Source organism: Rhyacophila brunnea, unplaced genomic scaffold (genome assembly GCF_057557595.1).
Source record: "Rhyacophila brunnea isolate RB1 unplaced genomic scaffold, BYU_Rbru_1.0 scaffold_1, whole genome shotgun sequence".
In the NCBI taxonomy this organism is placed as follows: domain Eukaryota; kingdom Metazoa; phylum Arthropoda; class Insecta; order Trichoptera; family Rhyacophilidae; genus Rhyacophila; species Rhyacophila brunnea.
In genome coordinates, this window is record NW_028232751.1 from 2124726 (window position 1) to 2146235 (window position 21510).

General features: G+C 36.9%; 1 protein-coding gene across 2 annotated transcripts in view; it reads right to left on the reverse strand.

Moving 5' to 3' along the window:
• Positions 1 to 20565, reverse strand: part of LOC147079367 (E3 ubiquitin-protein ligase UHRF1-like) — a 36495-nt gene extending 15930 nt beyond the window's left edge. The window contains exons 1-8 of one of the 2 annotated variants that reach the window (XM_085940177.1): positions 20307 to 20565; positions 19660 to 19801; positions 13992 to 14541; positions 12334 to 12477; positions 5202 to 5401; positions 3805 to 3905; positions 2241 to 2445; positions 17 to 105 (exon numbers count right to left, since the gene is read on the reverse strand). In XM_085940177.1, coding sequence (XP_085796303.1) covers positions 17 to 105; positions 2241 to 2445; positions 3805 to 3905; positions 5202 to 5401; positions 12334 to 12477; positions 13992 to 14541; positions 19660 to 19801; positions 20307 to 20456 — 1581 coding nt within the window. In that variant the 5' untranslated portion in view covers positions 20457 to 20565. The remainder of the gene's footprint in view (positions 1 to 16; positions 106 to 2240; positions 2446 to 3804; positions 3906 to 5201; positions 5402 to 12333; positions 12478 to 13991; positions 14542 to 19659; positions 19802 to 20306) is intronic. The other variant, XM_085940169.1, reaches the window with a different exon arrangement.
• Positions 20566 to 21510: the final 945 nt, after the last annotated feature.

Consider the following 21510-nt stretch of genomic DNA (forward strand, 5'->3'; position numbering starts at 1 on the left):
ATTCCAAAAACAGTACCTGGATTCTGAATCTCCATGTCATCCCGACTTCTATCCCAGGAATCGGTCCAAAATGGTTGGTTGGCATCGAACATGTTTGAGTTCTTCCTATAATAACGTAACAATAAAATTTTGCAATGTTTTAAGAGAAAAAAATACCTATACTAATAATAAATGACAGATCGCATTGTACAAAAAATAGCAGGTAAATACTCTTCAAGAATAAACATTACCTACGTTTAATGTTAATATATATTTACATAGGTCGGTCCTTAAGCTTTAGGCAGCTCTCATATCAAAACTCGCCTCGTTCACAGCTGTGCGAAACATTGTTGCATATGACGAACGTGCACATCTACTAGTGCCACTAGCGACACTCACGTCTTGAAACGTCAAAATAATATACTCCCAGCCAGACGCTATTAAGCAAAATGTCATCAAACGCTGAAGCATAGATTATTATACGTTGGTACCGCAGACATTTAAGTAGAAGGCGAAAATATTGAATTCATCCATCAATTAATAATATTAATAATAAATGTGGCCAGATTTCAACATGCACCAGTGGAAAAAAAAACAGCATATCCTAATATTTAGTTATACCAGCGCATCTATCTATACACAAGACTGCTTTCGGTATTAGCACTTATTGTAATAATTACAATAAGTTAGGCGTCTAAACAGTCAAAACTATCAATCTCACTCTAAAATTTACCACGGCCAAAAGAAGTGCTATTAAAACAGCACTTGTATTTGTAGCAATTACAACTATCTTAATGTAATTGTTACAATAAGTGCTAATACTTTGATACAAACCTACCCTAGATAGCTGCCGTAGCGGACGAAAGCAGTCTTGTGTATAGAATAGATGCGCTGAGCTTAAGTTCAGGCTAATAAAGCTAGTTGCACCTCTGACAACAAATATATACATATTAAACAGATACATCCATCAAAAACATTATGCCACTCGCGCGATACAAGATATTTCATCTTCATAATCCAAAACAATATAGTAAGCATGTATACATAAATAATCTTATAAAAACCTGTGAAACACATCTCAGTGAAAATTAAACGTAAAAATGGCGCGCGTATCATATTATTTTATTTTCGGGTAATCAGTGTCTAGTGTTCAATGAAGAAAAAATATTTTAATAACTATCAGGCAATCGAAATTTAAAAAATGTCAATAACTTTGATTGCGGAACGCAGCGTTGCTTTGTTAAATAAGATTTTCGCATCTGTCATTCTATTTTTATATAATGCATGGCTTTAAACGTTATTTTGATTTGACTGTCAATATTCTATGCATCTCGGCGGAAGCAAGAAGGTTATTTAAAAATTACTGCGCAGACGCAGTAGGCCCACACGCCGGCGTGTAGCGTGTAAAGTTGACCGGCTTTCAACTTTTCTCGGTAGATTGTTTACAATCTGCTTGTTAGCTTGTTCAATGATTACACTGGGCGACTTTACAGGCAGATTGTAAATTCGCTAACAAAGAGCTCGTAAAGTAGCTCAATGTAATTGACGCATTAGTAAGCTGTTCTCCTTGAAACATGTGTTCGTACAGTTAACCGAAATAGCGAAATTACTTCAATATAAATAATTTACAGTTTTACCGGTATAAACATAACTTTATCTATTTCTCGAAAATACTTAATGTAGCTATCTAATTGGAACATAATTGTAAATTACTGTCGCATCTAGTAACATACGCAGTCGTTCAATGGTAAAATGTTCAACAAACAAGTCGTCATTTGATTAAATACTCTACAAACACATGTTTCAAGAACAACGGCTCACGAAGAAGTGTCTTACGGTCAATTGTATACATACAAATTTCCGGACTCGAAAAAATACATAATGGAAAATTTTAAACAATTCAATCTCAATCAATCAAGCAGCAAGATTGCAATGTTTATATTTGCCGTATTACTGTCTTATAACGGAACAGTCTGGCTACGAAAAAACCTGTTTATGAGGCACAAATTGGCGAGTGGTCACTCTGGAGACAAATGAAGAGTTATTACAGAAATCCAGAACCCCACACTGCGTTAACTGATACCCACATGACAATATTGCTTATTGCCTAATCTTATTGAAACATTAAATTAAAGGATGAACAAATAATGGTACTGTTCGGTTATACGGAATACAGCGGAAAAAACATTTTGAAAATAGCCGATAAACTGGATTATATGTTAGGTTAATAACCGAACAGTACCCAAATAATATATACAAACCAACGCAAGCCATCCCTCGGCCCCAGTCCCTGGACGACTTCCCTTGGTTGGGTTTCTTGACTTGCTTCTTGGCGCCGGGAGCGACCACTGAATCAGGGTCTGTCTTGCATTCGGGGCAGTACCAATCGTCGGAGCGGTAGCACTCCATAGTAGGCTGCAAGCACGTCATGTGGTAGATCATGCCGCATTCATTACACATGACCATCTAGAAACGATATATCACAGCAGTAAGTATCAATTCAATGTTCACAATGAACCATGCAGTAAAAACATGAATGTGATTCTTGGTTCTTTCATTATAAATGTCACTAATTCATAATATGTTCAACAGAGCAAAAATGACAAAATACCAGATGAAATATTCTTCAACCATCGCTCGGTTGGACAATACAGATACCATGCAGTACAAAGTGTTTAGCGGGTTTCTTGGATACCAAAATCCGGTTTGCTTGAAGAGGAGGGAATATCTAGACTTTTTTACAATTAAAAGTACAAATATTGCTGAATAATTTTTTTAAAATTCATTAAGGCTACTTCAGCTGGGGCACGGTCTAAAACGATTGTGACTATGCGACGATTTTGCAAACGACGCGTGCAGAACAAAACATAATTTATCATAAAAATTCAACATACGTCCATTTAATGTTATGTTTATTGTTCTATTAATAATAATAATATATTCATTGACATGTTTTCTTTTTCAAGTAAATGGGTAACGTTTTTTAGTCATCTTTACAGGATTTAAGAATTAATTCCCCCGACGTCATCACAAAACAAATTGATGTGTTCAAAGCTCGACTTTCGCTCTCCGATTTTGGCAGCGAGTCCGAAATTTCGTCGCACCTATAGTTGAAAATTATTTGCCGTTTCACTGAAGTATGCTCTTAAGCCCTGTCTAACCAAACAATAATAGATAGAAAATATTATTATATCGTTCGAAAATATTCGAAGTTATGTATGATTTAATTGCATAAATCTAGATATTTTACTGCTGTCATCCCTCAACTACCCTTTAATTGGAAAGTATGTACGCGCATTACAAGTTATAATTCTTTGGCGTAATAAAACAAAAATAAAACTTGTGATAAACTAGATTCTTTGACTAGCTCTTAATTATCTTGTTAAATTACACACTCAAGAAAAAGGACAGCTTATTAGAATGCTGTTGGTTTATTTCTATACACTTTAACTTATATTACTAAATTATATAATGGTTACTCGTCAATTTTATTTTTAAAGTACCAACTGTCACTCTGACGTTTAATCGTTTGTTTGCGTAAGGAATTGCAAATGGCCGACAATAATAAATTCGCTGCCTAGGCACTAGAACAATTCTAAACTATAATATTATACTGTACAATCGTCACGATTGCAGTATCATACTGTGGCGTAAAGGTAGTGCGTTCGCCTGATAACCGAACAATCGGTGGTTCGAATCCAATCGAGTGCGATTTTTTTCATGTGAAAAAATAATTTATGTGTTACATGTCACACGCCAAAAATACACTGATCTGATTTCCCAAACGCGCCAAAAGAAGTATAACTTCAAAAATAATATTTAAACCTCTTCGGGTGAATTTTTTCCGGCGCAGACATAGCAGCCACATTCTCTGCAAGGGACTTCTGTATTGTCCCGGCATTTCGTGCACGTCAAAGGAGCAGCACCTAGTTAACATGAAAACAAATTAATTGTAGTATAACTGACTACTACACCAGTCAGTTTTTGACAGGCCATGGTGAATTCGCTGCCACTGCTGGATTTGTTACCCAGCCAACATGTTCATGTGGCGGAGAACTACAGGATGCAAACCATATCCTCTGGAAATGTCCAAGAATGTGGTCCGAGAGGGAAGAGATGCATTAAGTCGGTTCAACCAGCTGTTGGGCCCATCGGGCCGTCCAACCTGGTCCCCACAAAGGCCAACTATATTGCATTTAAAAAATTTGCGGTGTCTTATTGCAGACGTGAAGATCTCTTCGCATAATTTTGTTTTAGCTTTGTTTTTTGTATCTCATATATCATTAAATTGATTTATTTCTGTTAAGTCTCCGTGGCAGTTTTTATTAAATTATGTCTTTATTTATATAACAAAATGATCCTAAATTCAAGGGAAAAAGTATATTTTCGATTGATTTTGAACACAAAAAAGTCATAATCTATCCAATCATCAATGAACAGTTTACATGTCTTTAATTAGTATGTCATATACCAGAAATGTTTGATAAAAATTAGCAAATTACAATTGCTAAATTAAAAATTACACAACTTTTGGACTAATTCTAAATCTGAATTCAAACAAAGTTATTACTGCGATATAATAAATCATGGCTTGGAAGATTGAATAAGCCAATCATATTCATGGTAGGATTTTTTAGGAGAACATTTTTAGTATTATTTTTTTTACTTTCATTCCACATATCATTTAGGACTGTACTAAAAAATACACACATTTTGCAAGCGTCATACAGCCGGCTCTCACATCAAAACTCATCTCGCCTGCAACGTGTCGAATATGTCGATGTGACATCATCGTTATTCACAAAACACACATTGATAAATGGAGCTCCACAGATTGGTCAAATGTGACTTTTTAGTTTGAAAAAAAAATCTACTGTTGCATGCTTCTCGGGCTGCGAGTCGAAGACGCCTGGACGCATATACAAACACCTACGAATTGGTCTTTCCTATACCGGCTCGCCGATCACCGTTCAGACGTTCTTGGAAGGTTTGATTTATGGCTGTGCGGCAGACGAGGCGAATTTAGATTTGAGAGCCGGGATAAACATGCACATCACGAAGTTTGACAGATAAAAATATGACGTATGAACAAGTAAACATTATATAAATAAAACCAAATAAAATAAGTGATGCTCAACCATCCCTCGATAAATCTATAAGTCAAGTACATATTAAGATATTAAATAATCAATTTGAAATAGGATATAATATGTATATTTTACGTTTTTCAGTTGGTGTCACCATCAACATCTCATATTCTTCCGTTCTATCGGCTAGAGGAATTACAGTTTCGATTGCGAAAATCTTATCATGACATTTCACCTTCACGTCATTCTGTGGAATGTCTTTTCTGTGGTATAGTGTTCCGATGAGTTCAGTATATTTATGTAATTTTACTATCTCTTTTATGCAATAATCAAACCTGAAAAAAAATTATAGTTGTAATCAGTGGCGGCCGGTGATTTTTTGGATTGTAATTTTTGAGAGTGCGCTGGAAACTTACCTTATTGAAAAATGAAATCAATTCGGCGTTGTTTTTGATTTGACAAAACGTTATTGACATTTGGAAAATTACCTGTATATTTTATATTTTTAATAAAACATGATACGAGTTAATTAAATCTTTATTTGATTAGTTTTAAGAAACGATTGTATCTCTTATAGTAGATAAATACCTCTTACTTTTAAAGAAAACCATCTTATTCTATGTACCTTTACCAATTTGTACTTGTATTAATTTGTGATTTTTTTGTAAAATTAGGTATCTTTACCAATTTGTACACTATATGAATAATGATTATTATGAAACTGAACTTTGTGAAATAGTATTAAGATTTATTAGCTTATCACTAGAATTCATGAATTAATAATTTACTATATTATAAATAACCGACATCATTTCGCATTTAGTCAACACACAGAGTACACATAAATCAAAATATGTTACCGACATTGTATTTCTTACCGATGTTAAATTTAGAAAATAATGAATTCTATTGTTTTTAGTTTTACAGACATTTTACATACGAGATTGCTAAATATAATACTAAACATAATAACAAACCATAATTAAAATCTGTAATTGCTCTCTACTCAGACCAAATAATCTCATTTTACCGGGTCGGCGCACGATATTCTGGAACTTTACGTATGGCGAAACGTATTAGCACGGTTTAAGTTGTTTTTTAATGGTTTTAGTTCATACTAAGCTTTAGGTTCATTTTAAGTAAACTAAATATGTTGCCCGGGCGCAAATGATTTCAGCGAGGATGACGTATACGGTGCATAGTGACTGTATTATCGCCTATTGACAATATGGTCACATCGGTTTATGGTTTGCATTACAATAAATGAGCGATAATATTAAAAACCTATGAAGAAAAAATATGATTTACGATGTTGAACAATGTTTCATAGCAATGCAAGCAGTGCAGTGCACTTGTATGATGTTAGATCAGCCGCCGCTGGTTCTAATAGATAATGATTGACAAAAAAAAACTAATTCATGTCATTTGATAAAATTAACTACTTCATACTAAATCGACACAATGAATGCATAGAATATCATATACATAAGACAAGCTAAATAGTTACAGGCAAATGCCGATATCATTATTTTATTTTGCTTATATTTATTGCAACTATTGATTTTTCTGACCATGTCCGATCCTAATAGGATTATATGGGCCTTTACAGAGTGAAGGTTTGCATAACAGATTTTATTTTTACGAGAAATGGATGTCAGCCACTTACTTGCTCAACCAAGTACCAAGTCCATACTCTGACTTTCAACACAAATTGAAAAACAATATGTGTACTTGTCAGACCCAGGATTCGAACCTGGGACCCACGACGCTATAGGCCGACGCTTAAGCCGCGCGGCCATCGTGAGTGTAATCTCTAATAAAAATATGCATATTGTTCTTAATTGGAAATACAATATGATGGAAAAACTAAACTATCGTTAAAACTAATAATTTAAAAGTAAAACACAAAACGTCATTTACTAGTAACATTACAAATTGGAAATATCAGTGTTTGCTTTTAAACGCTTCATATCATTTAATACTGTGATGAACTTAGTTCTAAATTCGTACACCGGACGATTTATGATGGAATTTCTACAGTAGAAGGCAATAATTTTTCTATGTTAGCTTTCGAGATGTGGCTATATAGACGCATCCTCAAAATTCCTTGCAACTGACCGGGTGACAAATGTTGAAATTCTCAATCGAATGGGGAAGAACCGAGAAGTTCTGCGTAGTATCAAAACCAGGAAACTACAATACCTCGGCCACAGTATGAGGGGACAAAAGTACAGCATTCCCTAACTTGTCATTCAAGGAAAGATCGGCTCAATGTTACGAGAGCGCACTGCGGAGAAACGTCAGTTTTTTTTATTCTATACTTGAAAGTATCTAAACGACACTTTTGGGCATAGACAACCATGGCAAAGCCGCTATTATAAGTGTAGACAATAAGTACGGTCACAGAGAACAGTGAAATATTTTAATAAACTTAATAATTAACAATACAGTTATTAAGTTGGCAACAATACCTCTCGTTTTTTTTTTTTTTTCGACCATGTCCGATCCTACTAAGATCATATGGGCCTCCACAGAGTAGAGGTTTGTATTAACAGATTTTTTTTACGAGAAATGGATGTCAGCCACTTGCTCAACCTATTAGGTCCATACCCTGACTCACACACATATTGAAAAACAATATGTGTACTTGCCAGACCCAGGATTCGAACCTGGGACCCACGGCATGATAGTCCGACGCTTATGCCGCGCGGCCACTGTGGGCGTTTACATTGCGTATAATATTCCTAATTGTAATTGTAACCTCTCGTTTACATTGCGTATAATATTCTCTATACCTGATCTATGTTCTCTAATGAAGAAATTAAATAAACTTCGGATTGAGGTGATTCGGGCGCATTTAAAATGATAGGTGACACGCCTATTGAATATATTTATGCGGTAATGTCATAACACTATACGGTCCGCGAATTTTCGCGACGTACCTACACCAATATCCGGTATTTTTAAATGAAAATCAACAAATTTTGATCGTGAAGTTAAAAATGATATAACTTTTGATTATAAATTTATTAAATTTTCAGAAAATACTTAAAATATATCAATGCATCAAATTGTGTCATTTATTCAAAACTTGTCAACCTCTGGCCCGCGTTTCATAAATGTAAAGTATATAATTTGTAAATTTTCGTAAATTGTTTATTATATGTTATTAGATTAGTTCAATTTGTTAAATATAATGTAAAGGAAACAGCCTATTGATATAAAGCAATCACAATATATTATTTTTTAATTAAAAAATGTAATAATATATTCAAATACAAAATGTTTTACACCGCTATAGAATACGTATCAATTCATTTTTAGCGCTAGCTACTCATATCTCTGATTATCAAATATAATAAAATAACAAAGACTTCACACAAACTGTGAAATGTTTAAAAATAAATGCACATTCATTCCCGAACGAACACTTATTACTGATTTATTGGTTTTATGGCTGAGGCCTAGCCGATAGAGGCAGTGCAGTGGCGTGCATATTTTCGAGTAAATTCAATTAAATAAAATGCACGCATATACATTCCCACCGCTTATTACAATTTGGTATTTTTGTAAGAATCGAGACAATCCAATAACAGTGCAGAGGCGTGCGTAAAAAATCATATAACAAAATCTATGAGCAATAAATTGTAAAACAAACATCTACTTATATTCCACAAAAATATTTGAATGAACACTCAATCTTATGGATAATACCTTTAGATAACTGGTTAGGCACGAAATAATTATTGGCACATAATATTATAGTGTACGAGTAGATTTAAAACAAATTAAACACTAAAACTGAAATTATTTGAAATAGTTTATAAAACTATGAATGTAAAATGAACTAACAACTAATACATTTTTTTAAATGATAAGAAAAGCAATTACCAATATGTAGATGTAGAGGTACTTTACACTCTTTGGACATGTAAATAGGTTCTTTTCGAAGTTTATGTGAGGAACACACTTCACACTTTCTTCTTAAACGTTTATTAGTTGCGGAAATCCCCGGAAATATTAGATTGTGACTGAAAATTGCGGAGATATTTGATGTAGTTTTATACTGCCAGAGAGTCTTTGTAATGAAGTAGGTGAACTGGTTTTATGGGTTGAATCTGTATCAGAAGATATAGAAGGTGCATGCGTTTCCGTAACATCAATTGATTCAGATGTCTGTATATCCTCGATCCAAACTTTATGTTCAACAAAAAATCGTGAAATTTCATTTTTCATTATTAGTGAAATGTAAATATCGCAATATTTGAAAAACCGCTTACGTGGCATAGTTTTCGAAAATATGGGAGTCTCTATAAGTGGATTTGTCGACCAAAAAGACTGAGTCGCTTTTCTGACAATTCCCATTATTATCACCAACCCGAACCACTTTTTTAACTCCGACATGGTTATGTTCACTCATTTTTTAGATTTAGCTTCAGGACTTAAATTATCAGTGTCAAATGTTACTCCTGATAATCCTTCAAATAGCTTGTTCTCTCTCGGCGGAGATCCTCAGAATCACTCACGCAATATGTTGTACGTGCGCGTGTTCTCAAAGGAGCAAATGAGTCTGTTTCAATATCACTAAAATCTCCGATATCTTCACAGTCACTGGGAATATCTGACATACAATCCGCATAGTTTTCCTCTAAAAACGATTGATCCTCCATTTTAAAAAGTGTTTTTGGAGATAAAACTAATAAAAAATATATATCCTAGCTAAAATATACTTATTATATAATTATAATATATAAAATATACTTATAATATAGAAATTAGTGCTACAAATATAAATAATAATAGCTATTATTTGTGCAGTTACACAAGCAATAATCTCCCGAAAAAAGCGAACGAAAATGACAACGCAATACAAGTTCACATTTATAACTGTTCTCATTTTCAAGATAAAATTTCTATCATGGATGATGAAGCATGGTGAACGTTTCATGGGTAGTAAACCATTAAAGACAACATATCAAATAGCACGCAATTTCATAGCTAAAAATTGCGTTCATTTAAAAAAAAAGAATGCAGGTTCATAAATGGTTGACTACCACTGAAAAGGGTCGACAATTAAATTTCGAAGTTGAAGTGACGACACTGGAATATAACATTGAGTGTTTATTACCTTTTTTGTTCATGTCTTGGGTACAAAAAAATACTGAATGGTATTACGTCCGCCATCTCTGTAAAAACCCCGAAATATTTTTTTTCCATCGTGCTTTTACTTCTTGCACATGTCATTCAACCATCTGTCGATAGATCTTGCAACCAAATATTGAATTTCATATTTATTTTTCACAGTAAAGATATAGTAGATATAGTAACGTTCGGCTCGCAAAGGACGCCAATGTGGCGTTGCCGGACCGTAGAGTGTTAAGTGGAATAAATCAACATATTTGATATTATCTCGATAATCAGCCACCTTAAATTCAAATCGCTTCACGATTCGCGCGATACATCACGTCACCGCACCGCTGCGTGCCGCCATTTGTCAGGTGAAATTTGCAATTCAAAAAAGAAGAATGAACATGTATCCCTTGTTTTAAATTACCTACCTACCTATTTAATTGATCGATTATTCCTATAATGAAGCTGATGTTATAAATATATATTTAGGTTCGTGATAATTATTCATTCATAATTAAGTATTAAATCTCCCGATTTAAAAAAAAAACATTAATTTAAATATAAACCCGGCTAGGTCTTCAGTGACCGCTCTCTTTAAATAGACAGATGGTTTTGAGACGATTAATATGAAACGTAGCTCATATATTTTGATAACTTAACGGGTTATTTATACGGAACCGTAACTGTGATTCCCGATTTTTAAAAGTCCATTTACTAAAACATAAGTCGCTTAATTAGAAACTTATATTAACTGTCATCGACGGCAGCTGAGGGTGCGTGCAGCCGCGTTGTAGATATGTTTCAGACGATACTCATTTACATATTCCAAAGTTTAATCGTTCTCCATCGAGTGATAAGATAGTTAAATTAGATTGTAAATTTATCTCGTTCCGGCGTGCCCTCGCGCTTTATCAACCCATAGCGATCTCAAACGGGAGATTGCAAGAAATGAAATCAACTTTGGATTGAGGTGATTCGGGCGCATTTAAATGATGGGTGACACGCCAAATGAATATACTTACGCCATAACGTCAATATCAAGTCGGAAAAGTCAATATTCTTGGCATTTTAGTGAACATCAGTGACGGAAATTTAAAAAAGGACACCGTTCGCGCGACGCGAGGCCACTGCCATCTGTCGGATCAAACTATAACTTCAAAAAATATCATTTGTCATGAGACAATAACAGCACAGCGGTGACGTACCTAATCGAATCGTCGATAATAATTAATGCCCCAATTCCTATCGATGAATACTATATTGCATAGAATACTCGTTATATTTATGTGGTTTCGTAAATTTTTAAAAATAGGCACCTACCCGCCTAACCTATCTAATAATAAAAATATATACCTAGGTACTTTATGCTCCGTTCTTCTTATGACCGTCTACGTATTCAATAAATTAATATAATTTATAGGTAATTATATTTATGACCACAAGGATGATGTATAAATATTGCTATGTTTCAACGTATTTGATGACATAGGTAATATTATCATCCTTGTTACCGACTACAAAATAAACGGAATAATATTTCTTTATTTTCGCATGTTTAGAGTGTTTTTATACAAAGGATTAAGCACGAGTGCCTTCGTGTCAAAGGTTACATTATATTTATTTTAATTTTATGAAATGCATTGGCAAACTCCATTATGCTAAAATGATTTTTGAAAACGGCGATTTCATTAATAATGTTTGAATTTTATTCATTGTAAATGATTTTTATATTTGTACTTATTGTCTACGCTTATAATAGCGGTTTTGCCATGATTGTCTATGTTCAAAAAGTGTTGTTTAGATGCTTTCAAGTATTGAATAAAGAAATCAGACGTTTATCCTGGGTAAGCTGTCGTAATATAGAGCCGAAAGATCAATGTTACGTGTAGCAGACGGCGCCGCATTTCGTGGCTTAAGAACCTCCGTGATTGGTACGAGTGCAGCTCCACTGAACTGGTCTGGGTAGCAGACGACAAATTTAAGATCGCCTTGATGGTGACCGAACTCCGCTAGGGGATGGCACATTAAGAAGAAGTTTCAATATTGACTCCTATAATTTAATCTCAAGAGAGGAGAGAAAAATATTTCTTCATGGATTCAAATGTTTGTTATCACTTATCACCAATGCAAGACTTACCAAAATCCTTTTTCATCAGGTTCCACCGGATTATAATTTAAGAAAACCATTTGTTCAACTTTGAGGTCTTCAATTTTTATTTCAGTTCTCGACCGTGGTCTTATTTCAGACAACTTGCAGTACCGCCATGAACATTCACATTTGCTATAAAATAAAGACCTTGATAAACACAAACTAAATACAATAGATATCACAGGCATTAATAATTACTGTCGAATAAACAGTTTAACAGTCGTCTACCTTTTATGAAAATTGTGCCACTTAGGTATGGCTATTTTTCTCTTAATTACCAAATATGACATTAAACTCACTTTAAATAAGTCCAACAACCAATATTAATTGTGTATGTTTCATAGACAATCATTACTAATATAAAATATGTAAACATGAAAATACCAATTTTTCAAGTAAATAACTTATTCTATTGTGTGCACATTAATGCTGCGATTACATTATGATCACGTCACATGCTGGTACGGCAACAAATTTAGTCTATGGTTTCATCAGTCCACAGAATATTTTGAATGATCACTATCTCTATAAATTTAATTATGGAAAGTGCCAACTCTGATGTATTAGTATTTTGAATTATTATTCATTATTCATGCTAATTTCAATTAATTTTAACAGTTTCTATGTGAGCGTACGTTAAAATTACTTGCGATATTCTATCCAGAGATAATATTTTGAACAGAACCCAACCAGCAGACCATAGATAATAGATGTAAACACCAGACATAGATAATAATTTAATAGAAAATCCATAGAAAATAAAAATAAAAACAGAGAGCGCGCGTTTTGATGTGAGTCAAAATGTGTAAGCATGCAGAACATAATAAAAAACGTTCATTGAGTCATGCGGTTGCCGATGTAGCGCGGTACGCGTGAGGTGACCTCATTGTTGTTCTGGCGATTTCGGCAGATTTGCTAACTGCAATGTTCATTTGAAGGTTCAAAATGGGATGGGAGCATCAGTCTGATAACATTTTAAAAACCAAGAAAAACGACCATTACACACTTTTTTCCTGTAGCGGCAGCTTACTGTGACACCACGGGACAGCACAAATCAAATCTTTTTCTTTGAAGCTCGCTACATATCCACATATCGCATAAGGGTTTGTCGTGGGGGAAGGGGTCTGACGTAAGGTTGTGATTTGTGACGAAGGCGATATGGGGGGTGTAGTAAATGTGATGTCACAAAACCAACCAAACTAACTATTTTTTTTATGAATAAAATAATAAATAAATGAATAGAATAAAATTCTGAAAGTGACAACTTTTAATGAACAATTTTTTTAGCGAATGAAGGGATTTGAAAAGTGATATAATGTAAACTAGGTGTAAAAGAATTTATGATGAAATATAATAGTGGGGGGACACAATGTCAAAAATGACAAACTGAAACCTTGAAATTGGGACCTTGAGACATACTTAATAGGTTAAATTATATTAGGTATAAAAAACTACTTATACCCCAATATACTAGCATGTCATGCTACTGGTTTTCATTGCTGTTATACCAGAACAAAGTAGCAATCCGAAAAAAATTTCGGTGTTTTAATTTGTCTTATTTTTGAAAAACTGCCACCATATAAGTGAATGAATGAATTAACACAATTAAATGATCGTAAATGAAGTGTAAAATTAAATTAACTTACTTAATAACTTTGTACAATAACCCTTCTTCATCGGTGAAACTTTCATTTCCATTAGTAATTTTCGTGTCGTTTTTCTTAATTAATTCATCTTTGACTTCTGATACTTCCTCTTCCTCTATTACTTCCGGTGAAACCAATTTCTTTTTGGCAGAGAAATAGTCTTTGACAGCACGTTTAGGAGTCGTGTTGGCAGATTGGGGCGATTTCGGTTGTTCAGGACTTGTATCGCATTTACTACTGCTATGTTTATCATCAGCATCTTTCCGCAGAGACTTTCTATTACTGTTTGGAGTTGTAAATTTATCTTCCTTATTATTTTTTTGTGGTGTTTTTTCCAGACTTCCCTGACTGGTTTTTTTGGATGGCGATCTACTAGTACTAGGTTCATCTACTTCATTTGAATTTGAGTGGGTTCCATTCGTACAATCATACGGAGATACGTATTCTGGATCTTTCACTATTTGTGAAACCTTTCCTTCGAACCAGCCGCTGAGAAATTTATCGTAGATATCAACAAGGTCGCCGACACGATAAAATTTACTGACAGCATCTATAAAAAGAGTAAATAATGACGTTAATTAATTTTTATTTTGTATGGACTAAACAAAAATGACAGGAAAAGCTTCATCTGAAATCAGCCTCAGGTCAAGGTAACAGATGACATAACCAAAAGTAATAATAAAAAAAAAACAAAATTCATGAAAAACGGGAACATAAGACTTCAGAGTAATAATATAAAGAGAGTGGCTATTGTTCAGCAAAATGAAGCCGTGTTTCTTGCGTATTACGCACAGTAGAACCTCAAATTTATTAACACATCCACGGACTCAACGTCTGTAGACGTCGTATTCTGTGAGATGTGATATGACAGGACGTCCATAGACATCTTGTACTGTGGAACGGAATACGACATTTATAGAAGAATTTTTGGTAGACAAGAGCGAAACATGAATAGGTACCATACCTTTTCGATTTCTTTAAAGACCAAATAGGTATTGTCACCATTATAATAATGCATCAGTGAGACATGTAAACTGGTGCATTATTAACAATGGTGTAGTGGTGGTGGAGTGCACCGTCTCAGTGACCGGATGTTTATTTTTCTCCGGCACTTTCTCTCCAAGTTTTGTGATTGTTAGTTCAAGCTTGAGAAAAAAACTGAGAACTGAAATGTGTATCTACTACAATGCTGCAATACCAAGCGGCTTGTAATGTCATAAGTCCCAGGTTCGAATCCTGGTTCTGACAAATACATATATTGTTTTTCAATTTGTGGATGGAGTCAAAGTATGGACCTAATAGATTGAACAATTGGCTAACGTCCATTCCTCGTAAAAACAAAAACTGAATACAAACCTCCACTCTGTGGAGCCACATATGATCTTATTAGGATCGGACATGGGCAAAAGAAATATGTAAGCATACTAAAGGTTGGTATGACTTCAGTGGGGTATGCCTTGATGCCAGATCAGGTGTGCTTCCATTTGAAATGCTGAGTATGTCGACTATCCATGATAGCTCTGCCAACAAATCCTACCTCTAACCTCTCCGTGGGGGTCCCTAGGCAATGCAGCATGCTGTAGCAGATAGAGGAGGGTGCAAGGCGAATCACCAGCGCCTAAAAACTGGTACATTCTGGCTACGGGAAGGAAAACCCCTACAGAAAACCAGGGCATGTTCACGGGCCCTAAGGTGGCAGCCCCACCAGTGAACTCGGGTGCTGTGGGATGATCACCTGCACACCCTAAAACAACAGATTAATCCAAGCACAGGGAAGCCTCGGACCCCCGTTTCCATCTTGACGACCTCGCCTGAATTCGGTAAACGATTTTGTTTTGGAACCTACAATATCCGTACTCTAAATGTCCCTGGAAAGGCCGAGCATCTAACAGAAATACTTTCTCAATACAAGTTAGATGTTCTCGGGATCAGTGAGGGTCGACTCACTGGCATTGGCGAGAAGTTTATTCGTGGGTTTCGTCTATTGTACTCCGGACACGCCACATTGCGACGTAGTGGAGTCGGATTGCTGATGTCCAAGGAAGCTTGCAAGTGCCTCACCAGCTGGGAACCTATCTCCGAACGTCTACTCCGCGCTACTTTCAAGACCAAGTCGGGCTCCATCACTTTTCTGCAGTGCTATGCTCCCACAGAGGCTGCTAGCGATGCAGATAAGGATACATTCTACGAAAGTTTGGCGGAAGCCGCTGGAAATATCCCCAGCTGTGATCATGCAGTTATCCTTGGTGATCTTAATGCCAAAGTAGGATCTGACCCCTCGCGTGGACCCTTTGTGCTGGGAAAACATGGCCTTGGCCAAATGAACGATAATGGTTCCCGTCTGGTAGATTTTGCCTCAATGAATGGTCTTGTGATTGGTGGTAGTCTTTTCCCTCATAAGACCATCCACAAATATACATGGACATCGCCAGACGGTAATACAAGAAACCAGATCGACCACATTTTGGTCAAAGCGAAATACCGGCATGAACTGCTAGACGTGCGGACATATAGAGGTGCAGACATCCACAGTGACCACGAACTCTTGGTCGGGAAATCCCGTATAGACCTCAAACGAGTCCCAAAACCCAAAAGGACGGTCAGACTCGATGTGGAAAAACTGAAAAGTACCCGTGTGCGTGCAACCTATGAGCTGGAGCTGCAGAAGCGCTTATATGATGCTAGAACTCTCACGTCTTCCATCGACTCGGATCCCTTGGAAGGAAAATGGATATTATTCCGGGATGCTATAATGAGCTCCGCAACTACTGCATTAGGAGAGCGGCATACGCACAGACCGGACTGGATGTCACCTCATACATGGGAGATGATTGAGAAGAGGAAGCTCCTGAAAGAATTGCGAGACAATGGTACATACGACCCACAGCGCAGCGCGGAATACCAGACAATGGACCGCGTGGTAAAGCGTTCTGCCCGCCGCGATAAGCGCCGACGCCTGGATGACCTCATTCGGGATGCGGAATCTGCTGCCTGCAAGAATAATCCAAGTGCTCTCTTCCGCATCACCAGAGCAATTTGCGGTAAGAAACGTCCAGTGGTCACTGCATTACGCAACTCTGACGGAGTGACAGTCACCGAACCTGCAAAGGTCCAGGAGCTATGGCGCCAACATTTCAGTGATGTCCTGAATCGCCCACCTCCATTGCATCCCTTCGATATTCCGTCGGAGATCACCGCCCTCGGAATCACTACTGCATCGGGATTCTGCGAAGATCCTCCGACAACTGCTGAAGTTAAAGAGGCTGTCAAAAGACTGAAGCGCAGGAAAGCTCCTGGAGATGATGGCATCCATGCAGAATTTCTGCTCTGCGGACTGAGCGCTGTATTGCCGTCCTTGTGTGACCTTCTGCACGAGGTGTGGGAAAGGGAGCAGTGCCCCAAAGCCTGGAGGGATGGTACCGTTGTTACTCTGCACAAAAAGGGTAACCCACAAGACTGTAATAATTACAGAGGAATCACTCTCCTCAGCGTTCCCGGGAAGGTGTTGGCGCAGATTCTCCTGTACAGGATTAGAAGTCCCATGCTGGACGTTTTGCGTGCGCAGCAGAGTGGATTTGTCCCGGGGAAGTCCTGCTCAGAGCATATTTCAACTCTCCGAAGCCTTCTGCAACAGTACCAAGAGATGAATATACCTGTCGCCTGCTGCTTCGTGGACTATGAAAAGGCATTTGACAGTCCTCATCGTGAATCTCTGTGGCAAATTCTGCTAGGATATGGTGTCCCACGGAAACTGGTCGCCGTGATAAGTGCTCTCTACACCAATACAGAGTGTCGCGTGAGAGCAGCCGGAACATCCTCTGACCTCTTTGAAATCACGTCAGGAGTCAAGCAAGGATGTGTACTTGCGCCCTTTCTTTTTATCATCATGATGGATTTCATAATGCGTAAGACGGTTTGCCCCGACAGTGGGATACGCCTACATCATGATGACACAAGCGATCTATGCGAAGAAAGACTGTGGAGTATGCAGACGACGCAGTCGTGTTTGACTCGACGATCGAGAGGTTGGAGGTGACCGTGAACAGGCTAGCCGCGAACTCGATGCGTGTGGGTCTTCATCTGAATGCCGCTAAGACCAAATCCATGTGCAGTGCTGCTTGCATCGACGCCGACACTCCTCTGCGGGTTTCTGGTCTGCCCGTCGAGCTGGTGTCCAGATTCAAGTACTTGGGTGCCACGGTTGCCGATGATGGTGGTATTTCTAGTGAGCTTGGAATCCGCATGGGTGTGGCGGGCTCTGCGTTCAACCAACTTGGAGTCGCATGGAGGTCAAGGCTGTATTCTGTGAGGACCAAATGTCGTTTGTTTAACGCGTGCGTGCTACCTGTGCTCCTGTATGGCTGTGAGACATGGCATCTTACGAAGCTTCAAGAGTCACGGCTTTTGAGCTTTGAGAATCGATGTCTCCGCAGAATCTTAGGGGTACATTGGTACGACCGCGTTACAAATATCCGAGTTCGTGAGCAGACACAACAGCCTTCGGTGATTGAAGTTATCACGAAGAGACGATTCACGTGGCTGGGACATGTATTCCGGATGCCGCCAAAGAGTGCGGCACTTCGTACCCTTGTGGCACAGCCTCAAGGGTTCCGTCGCCGTGGCCGGCCCTCCCTCACCCTGCAGCGATGCTACAAAAGCGACCTACGTGCTGCAGGTCTGACATGGCGGGAGGCACAGGAGTTGGCGATGGACCGAGGGAAGTGGCGCCAACTTGTGCTTGCCCTATGCCCCAATGTTGGGATGTGACAGGGTGAAAGAAGAAGAAGAAAGGTTCATCAGTATAAGTTGTCTGGGCGCCTCATGCTAATATTTGACATCATTCAACTCTTTATACCGTGATGGGCTTAGTTCTAAATTTGAACACTGGAGGATTTATGAAACTGTATAAAGCCACAGATAGTACCCATAAAGCCTGGATAATAAAATTAGGTATCTAATGAGAAATGTCCCTAAATATACTAAATAAAAAAACAAATAAACAATATTAAGGTATAAGTAATTCATAATCGATTAACTCGTTAACTGATGACCACATAATTATAATGTTAATTGCTACGCGCCAGGTGCGGTTTACGCATTGAACGACTTAACTGAATGCTCTGTCGTACAAAATGACTTAGATGGAACAGTACAAAACTCATACCCTGTTTACACGTGCATAGATTTACTGTGCACAACAAGAAAATGTATGGGGAAACATGTATTATCATGCAGTCGGCAAGATTGCATGTATTAATCAAACGAGCTTGGAAGATTTTTTACGCGCAAGTAAGATCTGCGCCTGCGCAGTAGAACGATAATGGCGAACCTGCCAGTAAAAAAACCAAACTATTCATTTTGAGGTTAACCGATTTTCAATACGTCCTGTCAAATAGTACTATAAAATGACATCGCGCCTTGCTTACTCCAGAGACAGTCAGCTCTTTTACGTGTAAACAGTTAGTTATTGTCACGATAGTTTAAAATAAGCACTATTGCCGACAGTAATTTCATGTGTCACGTGTACAGGCACTATAAAACAGGGGTGTAAAGAAATTACATAAATCAGTTGTTTCTTAATTTCCCAGTAAGTACTAACGGTAGCTTCTGTATCTCGCTGTATACAATGAAACAGCAGTTATCATACATTACATAAATATTAGCTTACCATCATATTCAATCTTCTTCTCGCCTACTATTTCCACAGTTTGCTTATCGTTTTCAAGGACAAGCGGTGTAACTTTCTGCATGAGTTGGATCACATCATTCAGTTTTATGTTGTAGTCATAAAAAGAATATCCATCTTCAAGCTAGAATAAGCATAATCAAGACTTTAAATACTAAACGTCATGAAGTAGGTAAAGTATAGTGAAAACGTATAATTTCCTAAGCAAAAAACTAATGAAATTAAGTTTTTATTAAAGAAATTGATATGAAAATTCATACATTTCGCTTAGGCTAGGAAAATATTATGATGAAACACCTATATGTGTATGGTGACAATGAATAGCGCCGCTGTATGAGTAGCGTTATATTCTCGAGTGCTATTATCACTTCGGTAGTACGTCATAATGATGTCATATGACGTCATGTCGACCGGGCAGCTGGCACTCGCAAGTTCTAACATAGGGCCCCTGAGCGCTCCCAAATGTCAAATGAATTTGTACCTAAGCATGTAGTGTGCAATATGGCAGTAGCGTAGACAAGCATAGCACCTAGCTCAGCACTAGTGAAGCACCTGCCTATGTGGCCGAAGCCTTAGGAAATACCAATTGATTCGTTGAATGAAAGAATTCTAATTTAACATTGCATTACCAGTTTTCCGCCGTAGAAGAGTCTCTGGAGAGAAGGTTCAACGTCGAACTTATCCTCGAGCAACTTTCGAAAGGTGTCGATTGTAGTCAATCTTGAAGGGACAACCACTATCGCCGCCGGTTTTTCACAGAATCTTACCCTCACGTGCATTTTGTCAGTGTTTTACCACCATTAGTCGTACTATTGTTAAATATTTATTAAGAAAACGTGCACAAACTATACGTGTTGACAGTCGAAAAACTACGCGTTGTTTGACGGTGTTGATTTTTGGCGCGAACTTACCAAAACAATTTATTTTTTTATGGCTAATGAGTGTACACAGAACAATCACCATTTGTTTATTATTAATCTTGTAGGTATGTAACAACAAATATTTTTTACGGCGTAAATTCTTCAATAAAAGATTCGAATTCTTATTAAGCGTAGAATTTGTTTCGCATTGTCGATAAGAATGGAAATTATAGTGAACAGACCAGCGCCATCTTTAGATTAATGAAGCCTGAACATTTATCTTTTTGCACAAGTAACGAGTGGTCCACTGTTTGGATTGCTTGACATATTGATTCGCCCTTTCTCGTTTCAAATTGAATTAAAAAAATTCTCAATTTAAATATATTAACTATCAGTGTTATTTGAGCCCTTGCCCGGAATAACGTTGTATCCAACAATATTCTTGTTTTGAGAAAAATGGAAAAAATTAAACCAGTTATGTTTTGTTACATTTTATATTTTAAATACAATAAACATACAATTATTAAGAGTTTTAAATGTAAAGTGGTGAATAAAGGCAATTTAATTTGAATGTACTACAAAAAATATAGTAAATTAGTGGGAAAATGTTGTATATGAAGATTTCACATACAAAATTATTCCGCAAAATGTATTTTATTTATTCTGCTTCACTCAATACTACCTTAAAAAGACAGAATGCTCATCTAACATGAATTCACACATGTCATTGAGGTCTTTGAGCTTAGAATTATCTTCGTCTGCTTTCTGAACATAGCGTCCGACATTCGAATCTCAATACATGAGACGAGATGATGACTTTCTCCATTGTGATTCAGTAACCTGAATTCTAATTGAATATTTGTCTTGATATTAAAATCGAGAACACATCCCGGATTCAATTTTTTTTGGCACATACGCAACCTTGCAAAATAGAACTAGGAACGATTAAAAAAAATTGAAACGGTATTAGATT